Source organism: Electrona antarctica, assembly GCF_951216825.1.
Source record: "Electrona antarctica genome assembly, chromosome: 23".
NCBI classification, from domain to species: Eukaryota; Metazoa; Chordata; class Actinopteri; order Myctophiformes; family Myctophidae; genus Electrona; species Electrona antarctica.
Window position 1 is genome coordinate 25,437,689 of NC_136804.1, and position 9,767 is coordinate 25,447,455.

General features: G+C 39.3%; 1 protein-coding gene across 1 annotated transcript; it reads right to left on the reverse strand.

Moving 5' to 3' along the window:
* Positions 1 to 680: 680 nt before the first annotated feature.
* th2 (tyrosine hydroxylase 2) lies at positions 681 to 8,651 on the reverse strand (the record flags this gene model as incomplete). The annotated part of the gene is made up of 12 exons (XM_079493981.1): positions 681 to 840; positions 1,100 to 1,233; positions 2,825 to 2,920; positions 3,185 to 3,241; positions 3,339 to 3,408; positions 4,261 to 4,396; positions 5,156 to 5,301; positions 7,331 to 7,381; positions 7,531 to 7,598; positions 7,813 to 7,901; positions 8,129 to 8,309; positions 8,412 to 8,651. 12 exons carry the CDS (start codon positions 8,649 to 8,651, stop codon positions 681 to 683), a joined length of 1,428 nt encoding a protein of 475 aa, XP_079350107.1.
* Between the last annotated feature and the right edge of the window lie 1,116 nt (positions 8,652 to 9,767).

Here is a 9,767-nt window from a genome sequence, read left to right on the forward strand (position 1 = left end):
ACTTTCAGCATTTTCCACCTGTTGGCCATGTAGTGCAATTATTCCACAGGACAAAATATATGGCCTTGTTCTTGACACAAAATCTGCCCAAAGTTAAGTGTCATATGGGCAGTGGTGTAAAGTAACTAAGTATATTAATTTAAGTACTGTACTTAAGTACAGTTTTGAGGTATTTGTACTATACTTGAGTATTTCCAATACTTTTACTTCTACTCCACTACATCTCGGATCCAAATATTGTACTTTTACTACATTTATTTGAAAACTTTAGTTACTAGTTACTTTGTAGATTTTGATTATTATCACAAAAATACCTGTACATTAACCACTTCAGCCCTATATAAATTTCGGCATTTTGAAAATAGCCGATCTACAAGCTCACAATGCTTCGCGATGCCACGCATTGTGAGCTTGTAGCTCTGCTATTTTCAAATATATCATGTTTTTTTTTACATATTTGAAAACTTGAAATGAGACATTCTGCATATTGAGTACTTTAACTTTTGGCACTTTTGGTACATTTTGATGCCAATACTTAGTTACTTTTACTCAGTTACATTTTGTATTCCGGAATTTTACGTAACAAGAGTATTTCCATATTGCAGTATTGATACTTAAGTAAAACATTTGAGTCGTTTTCCCACCACTGCCTATATATGGGCATCTCTGTACTCCTGATGTCAGCCCAGCTTCTCCATGGCACACTGAAGCGTTTTCAGGTCCTCTCTCATCTGGGTCAGCATGCCCTGGATCTTAGCGGGCTGATCCAGAACCTCCACGGTACATGTGAACGGGTCGTACCGCACTGAGAACGGACGCTTGATTGTGTCGGTGTACTTCCTAAGAGGAGAGCGTGGATATACAGGCAGATGTAAGGCATCACATATATTACAGATGCATTTGTATGTGTATTACGTCTGACTAACAGAAATACTAAAATATGCTTTCACCCAAAGGCAATTCGACATTTGGACAACAAAATAAATAACACTCTCACGGACATAAGCGACTTAATATGTGATATGCAATGTTGAATGACAATTAAGTTACTTGTGTTGAGTTACTTTTAAAACCAGAATATGGAATACTTCATATATACCTCAACTTAACCTTGGCATCGTCAAAGCTCTCTGATACAAAGTACACTGGCTGGTAGGCTTGATCCTGATAAGGCTGAACTGCAGTCTCCTCTGGGTTGAAAGGCTTGTACTCTGGCTCATTGGACAGGGCGTACTGGAACACAAATTCAAGATGGTCATTGTAGCAAAGTATATCCCCCCCACCCCCTTTTCCACTCACTGTATATTATCTTTTCCCTTTTTACCTCCTTTTAAGATGATTTCCTGTTTTTTTGTTATATAGAAGTATGTCTCTAAATGTTCTGATGAATTGAAAATGGTGGACCCTATTGTAAACAAGTGTAATGCAGTTTATGGTGTCGTCCACAGTTAACAGTTTTTGTATTGAGTTGTGCTGTACCTATGTACCTATTCTGCATACTGTTAATATATATTTCAATCAATCAATCAAGAGGTTTCAACAACACAGGAGCGAATTGATTTAATTTCAAATGCATTTAGTTATACTTATCTTAACTTTATGAACTTAAATACAAATACATAGTCAATACTAGTCATTAAGCTAGTAAAAATATAGAAGTAATTCAAGCGGATCATGTTTGCAAGTTTGGAATTGGAACAGCTGAAATCAATAATATATCACTATTTGGATATTAACCAGCAGGCTGCATTAAATGATTGTGGGGGCCGCATGTGGCCCCCGGCACGGCATGATGTATGGCCCTATATTTTGGCAAGGTTTCAGACAGATCTGAGTGTCCTTCACTTCCATTATATGATAGCAGTGGTTTTCAACCTTTCTCATATCAAGGTCCATTAGTTATTCAGCATTTGAGCCATGGACCACCATTTGACAAGGTTTATCCCAAAACCTAGAATATTCGGTTGTCGCTGGATAAGATTTTGCTGTATTGATGTGGTACCATATGAGAGATAGCAGGCAAACGTAAAAAAAAATTACAATTCTTCTACATTCTCTAATTGTGTAGACTTCTTGTAAATCAAGTAATGCAGATGATTTGACAATAATTTAACTCTTGAGAGTGTAAAAAGGAAACCAATGGACCCATACGGGTCATTTTAATAGTTAAAATCTAATAAGTGTCCAATTGGTTACCAACTCTCCATCATTGGGTCCAATATTTAGTTCAGTCACCATGCGGCTAAAGCAGTGTTCACGTTCACTCTTCTATTGGAAATAATAGACTCCAACCTGCTTTCCAGTCTCCTAAAAGGCCGGCCACCTACTTCATGCAGATTAGATAAGGGAAGTACACCGGCATTGGTCGACCCAGAGGGACATGTAACTCCAAATCCTAACAATGTTAGTGCCATATGCTTCAATGAGGTGTGCTTTATCAAAGGAAAGCGTTTTGATTGATTGATTGAAATATTTATTAACAGTTTGCAGAATTACAGTGCATTTCAAGCACAACTCAATACAATGACTGTTAACTGTGAGTGGATGACCCAATAAAGCATTACACTTGTTTCATCAAAACATTTAGAGACGTACAAATATACACTTCTATATAGCCAAAGAACAGAACAGGAATTCATCATAAAGAAGGTAAAAAGGGAAAAGAAACATACAGTGAGGGGGGAAAAAAGGGGGGGATTCCGATTTTACGGGGGCCAGTTTCGAATTGCAGCCGTCCGTAGGTGCACTTTGAGAGCGGTTTTGAAGGAGTCAAGGGATTTGCATGTCTTAATGACTGTTGGTAGCGTAAAATTAATACACTCACCACTAGCTCTCCATAGGAGGACAGGAGGCCAGCACCATACGCTTTGACCGTTCCATTCTGCTTACAGAGTCCAAACTCCACAGTAAACCAATACAACTGTGAGGGAGAGGTCAACAACAGAGGGACATATTTATCCGTGTATTATGAATGGGAATGAAGACATTCAGCTATTTTTTACTTTGGTCACTAGATGGCGGCAAAGATCTATCTTTCTAATGGTTATATCTCTAAAAAACATAAATTCAACACAGTTGGCTGATTGTTTTTCTATTATCATTTGGTTTTGTTTTGGTCTACACTCTACATGAAGGGAAAGGTAGCTGAATAGTACTAATTTGAGAGTGCACATGATCATCTTACCGTTGAGAGTTTCTCAATGTCTTCATCTGATGCTCCGAGTGATGCAAGTCCAATCTCCTGGAATGTTAAATATTCAAAGTGGCCCATGTTAAATCCCAGTTAGGCTAAATCAAATGGGAGGGGAGAGGAAAAAACAAATCAGCAGTGTGTTTACCTGAGAAAACTGGGCAAATTCTTTATCTGCAAGCATGGGAATATGGCCAAGTAGTTCATGGCAGCAGTCCCTGTTATAGAGGATTGAGCAGAAAGTGAATTAAATAATAGTGAGTATGCACATGCATCACTTTTCCACCGGGACACGCCACCCTCATCTAGACTGAGTGGCAAAACATTGAGCAGCATGGAGCGTTGGAGTTTGGAAGCGCTCGTTGGTAATCCCTCAGCAGTCCTGCGGTACCACCTGTTTCTAAATGTCATATAATGCAGGAGGCAGTAGGACGTTGTGTTATTGAAAACGAGCACTTCCCAATTCTGACACAAAAATAATCACCTGCACAGAATTTATTGACAGAAAGTAGCTCATAACATGTCTACGGTGGATTTTTATGAAACAAAGACTTAGAACGGATAATTCAAGCTTTCAGCAAAGCTGCAATGTTGGTGTCGGTGAGTTTAATGTTGCTTAATGCAGTTAGTTAGGACTTTTCTGTTTGATTGATTGATTGATTGATTGATTGATTACTTTATTGAAAGTTCATTCAAACATTCAAACAAGAAAGACAGCAGGCTTGTTTCCATTGTGGTGCTTTTGGGGAAAGGTGACAGGGAGCAACAATACAATATTTGCCTGATGAAGACCTAGTAGGTCAAAACGTTGCAATTTGTTGCCTCTAAATAAAGTAAGTTCTCGGAGCTCTAGAAACTAGTGTGCGGATATTCTTTCTCTTCCTTGATGTTAGCAACAATACAAAACACAGACAAAAGACAAAATAACTTAGTATTTTTTTTTGCCACTCAGTAGGCGTTCTCGCATAATTTCCAGGTACGATGATGTCACGAGCATAGCATACTAAAAGTAAAGACACCATAAGGAACAGATAAAAAAGAGATGCATTCCCAGTGCGAGGCGGACTCACGGTTCAGGGGAGTGCATCGGTGCTGAGGCATGGCGCATGTACTGTGTGCACTGGAACACCCGGAAGGCCAGACTGGACAGGAAGTCCTTGGCAGACAGGAGCCCTGACACTGGACGTAGCTGGAAGCCTGTTTTCTCTGGGGACACAGAGTGCACACAGAGAGAGAGAGAGAGAGAGAGAGAGAGCGGGGCGATCAGAGGCGCATGCCATGGTGATGCCTAATTCATGGTCCGGTGCAATATGGTGTCGGATGCCGAAAATAGCAGACCTACAAGCTCACAACGTGTCACATCTGCGACGCGATGTTGTGAGCAATTATATATCAATCGGACCTAACATTGAAACTTCTTGTGTCATGATTCATTACCGGACACAGTAACATGCAGGATTTGGCTGTGTTTGATAAGAATATGTATAGGCTACTGAAGCCTATAGTATGTGATGTCTTAGGATTAATGGTTTTGACTTTATAAATTGATCTTTTGCACCATGCACACAGGTGATCACAGACACAGAATAGTACATTTCTCACTGAATATCAGCGTTTTTAATTTCAAGGACCTCCAGTTTGACATGTATTAGGCCACAGACCCAAATTTGACCCCCCCATTAGGCCATGGACCCCCACCTGCTGCATGGGACCCCATGCTCATTTGGTTCCGTTAATAGTCTCAAGAGTTACAGACCTGTAAGCAGTGGTGTAATCTACCGTTATTATGCCGTGCCGATGTTTAAAAAAAAATTTTTTTATTTTGGAATAATTATGGTATACTGTCTGACAAAAACTGGACTAGTTTTTGTCAGACAGGCCCCAGGGGGTCCCCAGGGGCCACATTGAGATTGAGAACCACCGTAGAGCTCTCTCTCTGTCTCTCTAGCGCCCCCTACAGCATACCTTTCAGAAAGGCAGAGACATCACAAAGCTGCGGGATGCTGTCCTCTCCGTAGCCACACTCTCTCTCCAGTTGCTGTAGGCCGTCTAGGAACTGCCTGCACGCCAGGCTGGGGTAGATGGCCCTCAGGGTGTGGTACACCTCCCTCCTTTAACACGCCACATAGCAACGCAGACAGGGGTCATCAATATGTCCGAGTTCAACAAGCCACGTTCAACCCAGATTCGGCTCAAACAAGGGGTTAAATTCATTTCGCTCATATATGCCACTAAAATGTGGAACGCCCCTGTACAGTACCAACAGCCGTTAAGACATGTGAATCCCTTGACTCAAAACCGCTCTCAAAGAGCACTTACGGGTGCTGCAATTCGAAACTGGCCCCTGTAAAAATTAAAAGTCCCCCCCCCCCCCCCCTCTATTTTTCAATTTGTCTGTGTATTTGAAGATTGTTATTATAATTTTTTTACATATTTGTATGTCTTTAAATGTGCTCATTCTGCAATTTTCAATCAATCAATACACAGACAAATGGCTCTGTGGCAAATTCTAGATTTTGGTTTTTACACACGACCACACCATTTATGTCCTTATTTTGATCATAAGACACAATGAATTATACTGAATGCAGAGTTTCCAGGTTTTCTTCAGAATACCGTACAGTATGACATTGATTTACTACCAGACTATGTATGGCACATTATAGGAGTCCACCGGTATGTGGTTCTCAGACGTTTTATTTTCAAGGAGGACTCCCATAACTCATGGGGGTCCGAATAGACTCATTCATGTCAAACTCGGCGGCCCTTGAAATGAAACGGGTTGAGAATCACTGCTAGAGCCGTAAAAATCTTCTCTTATGGCCGGGGGGTCCTTGGTGTATATTTTCTAATGGGGGGTCCGCAGGCTAATGACAGTAATGAGTGTCAATTTGGGGGTCCTTAACATGAAAAAGTTTGGGAACCACTGATATAAGGCAGTTTCCATTGTCTGGGATGCATGACGCCCCTAATATTAATGAAATGAAATCTATATTTACCCAGGGTATCTGGGCTAAGCTCAAGAACTTGTTTCCAGCCAGGCCCTGCTCATAGAACACATTTCATCGTAGTGGTTCAATGCCTTGTTCAAGGGCACTTCAACGGTGGTAATTGTAACGTGTCGGACGGCTGATTCGAACTAGGAACCTTCCGGTATCAAGACCGCGCCGCTATCCGTTCGGCCACCGCTGCCACAATTAATTTATTATCACTCATGTTTAGAGTCGTAATGACATCTGTAGCTACAGTACGCTACATCAGTGGTTCCTATAAACTGTTTGGCTCAAGACCCTCCCCCCAAAAAAGAAAGAAATTAGACGTTTGCCCGGACCCAAACTAGTGAAAATATAGCAGATCTAGATTGGCTATTTTCACTATACTTCTTAAACATTTGTTTTCTAAATTATAATAATTTCTTTGATTTTTCTTTCGATTTCCATGAAATTATATTGGAGAGAAAACAATCAAAAGCTAAACATTTTAGCTTTTTTTTGGGGATGTTTTTTTTAAATAATAATAATAATTAAAAACAAAATGTAGGAAACAAAAACAGAAATGGGCCCATAAAAAAGGGATCCATAAAATGTGTCCGTGACAGTGTTGTTTTTGGCAGCAAATTTAGATTTTAGTTTTAGTCATAGTCTCTTGGATAGTTTTCATTTGGTTTTAGTCATATTTTAGTCACATTTTGTTTTGGTGTCGACTAAATATCGTGAGATTTTAGTCGACTAAATCTAGAGTTTATTTAGTCAGCTAAAATGTATTTTGGCTGGCCTTGATGCCGTCGAAAGGCCTAATTTTACACTTGCTGAAAATAGCAGATCTATACAAGCTCACAACGTTGTGAGCTTGTAGATCGGCTATTTTCAGCATGCAACATGATGTAAAATGACTTATACTGGATCTCTCGTCCACTAGTCCCTCCCTAACATTTTAGTCTAGTTTTTATTTGTTGACGAAATTGTCGGTATATTTAGTCTTGGTTTTAGTTATCATAGCTTAGTTTTCATTTAGTTTCCATTTAGTTTTCGTCAGTGAAAAAAGGTAGTCAACGAACATTTTTTGTCTTAGTTTTAGTCGACGAAATCAACACTTGTCCGTGATGGGCTATATGTACCATTGTGTAGAAAGGAATCTCACCATGTGGCTGTTTCTTCTGCTGTGTAGTCCACTCTGGGTAGTGGGTCACCCCTGCAGGAATTGGGAAAGGGAACAGATGCTGATCAAAATAATGCTTGCATGGATGTTGGATTCTGCCTTATTAATTGAACGAAGCTGCACCACCAGCAGATCTATATTTATGCCCTGGGTTTTGTTTTGGGTTTTTGTTTTTGACTTACTGTTTGTAGTTGAAGGCCAGTTCAGATATGAAAGCTCTTCTTTTCCTGTATTCCGAGTCACTGAATCCCTGCAAAGCAAATTTGTTGTAACAACATAATTCATATAATATTCACACCATGGCTATTTTATACTTGGAATGGAATGTGATATGTGATGGGAAAGCAAAATGGCCACAATGTGAATGGTCAAATTAAGGGGATATATGTTTGATTATCCACAAAATATATAGCACTAAAACAAATAAGCAAATTTTGATGTAGAGGGAAATAGGCTATACTAACTGGATGCTCCTGGTCCATATCTGGGTCAAATTTTGTTATCAGCCGGTTGCATTTGTCCAGATCTTTTATCCTTCTGGGAAACCATGGAACTGTGAAAGAAAATATATTAATTGGCTTAGCATATATGGCTTACACTTTAGGCTTATGTGGTAACCAAATAAAGTACATAAAGAAGATATTGATGTATTCACTAATTAATGGCATTGACAAATCATAAAACTTAATTAATGTCTACAATGTAAATTATGTAATAGTAGCCGTAGCCCATAGCTAAAGACAGAGGACAGATATAGGCATAATAGGCTGTATAGCCTACCTCTCTCCTCTGGGATCGTGCGAACATCTTCAGCCACTCTTTTGAGTGAGTTGATGAATATGTCAAGGTCAGCGCTGTGCACTTCACATCTCATGAAGAACTCCAGGTCTGATGTGTGTACGCTGTTCTTTGTCCTCCTTCCCGACCGACTTTCAATGTGTAGAAGTTTTGCTTCAAATGTCTAAAAAACAGATATAGGCGAGAATGTTTAAGAATCACAACAATAGGCCTACAATTAATCAATATATTGTTTTACAAACCTCTTTAGACTTTATTTTTTTACCTCGAATATTTTTCCGATCTTAAAAAAAGATGCGTTCTTTTCATTGCTGAGCGCAAAGAGGATGTTCAGTTTGACCCTGCCGTGTTTCTCTTCGAAAACGAAGTTGTCTCCTGATCCGCACCTTGATGATGGCCCCGGAGGGGAAGAGACACTTGCACGCTCCTTCCGTGCGTCTTCAATCAGGCTCTGCCTTCTGCCGTTAAACGGTCCATTCTGCACCACGCTCTGCTCCGTCTTCATTTTTCGTCCGTCCGAAGAGCAGGTTTCAAGATAATAATAACAATGTTGTATAGCCAGAGGATATATCCCCCAATCCCCCCCTTCTTCTTCAAGTGTAATGTGCCGACAGGCTATAGGCTACCATGTCATCCGAATTCTTTATGGAAATCAGTTGTTACGAAAATCAATCCAATCCGCACGTCTGAATTTGTTTGGTGGTTAATTTGCGTCACTCATCATCATGCCAGGCTTTTTTCATTGTCTATAAGATTAGCCACTTTAACCGCAATTCATGCTATTCAAAGATTATGCAATCACATTAAGTCACTGTCACCCAGTAGCCTATAGGCCTTTTTGAACTGCGCAGCTGAACTGTTCTAAAACAGAACAAGATTTTACTTTCGTCACAAAATAATTTCGTTATTTAGCATTGGACTTAGACTTACAATATATAGGCTTAGGCTAACCCTAAATAACAAGACCTGCAAGTCTTGACTCTTGAAAGACATTTCGTCGTCAGCCCAGTCACATAGGTAACACCCGGATATATTTCTACTTGCAAAAAAGAGATTTCAACCTTACTACTACTTTTTACTACTAGGACTTATCAGAGGAAATAATGTAAAATATTTTTTTTTTCAAATCTTATGCACATTTATAATAATTATTACAATAATAATAATAAATTAATAATTTACATTTGGGGGATATCTTTCACAATAATAAATAAAACATGTTCTATAGACAATCTGATGATCACAAAAAAACATATATTACAGTTATTGTACTTACTTTTATCAGGGTTAAAGGTCAAAGGTCATAGGTTAAAAATTGTTCAAAAAAGAGTCCAGAGATTTTTTATTTGTATGCATGGAGCTGGCCTGTTCTGACATCACAATGATTGTTTTGACATTACAATGGTGTTCTGACATCTGCATAGACTTTATATTTGGGCATGCCTGACAAATTTGTTGCAAGTAGGCTAGTGCCCAACAGGCTTTAGTTAGTTAGTTACTTTGGAGATTTGTATTATTATTATTACAAAACATACAGTAACCATTTCAGCACTATACATTTCGGATTTGAAAATAGCGGGTCTACAAGCTCACAATGCGTTGCGATGTGACGTGGTGTGAG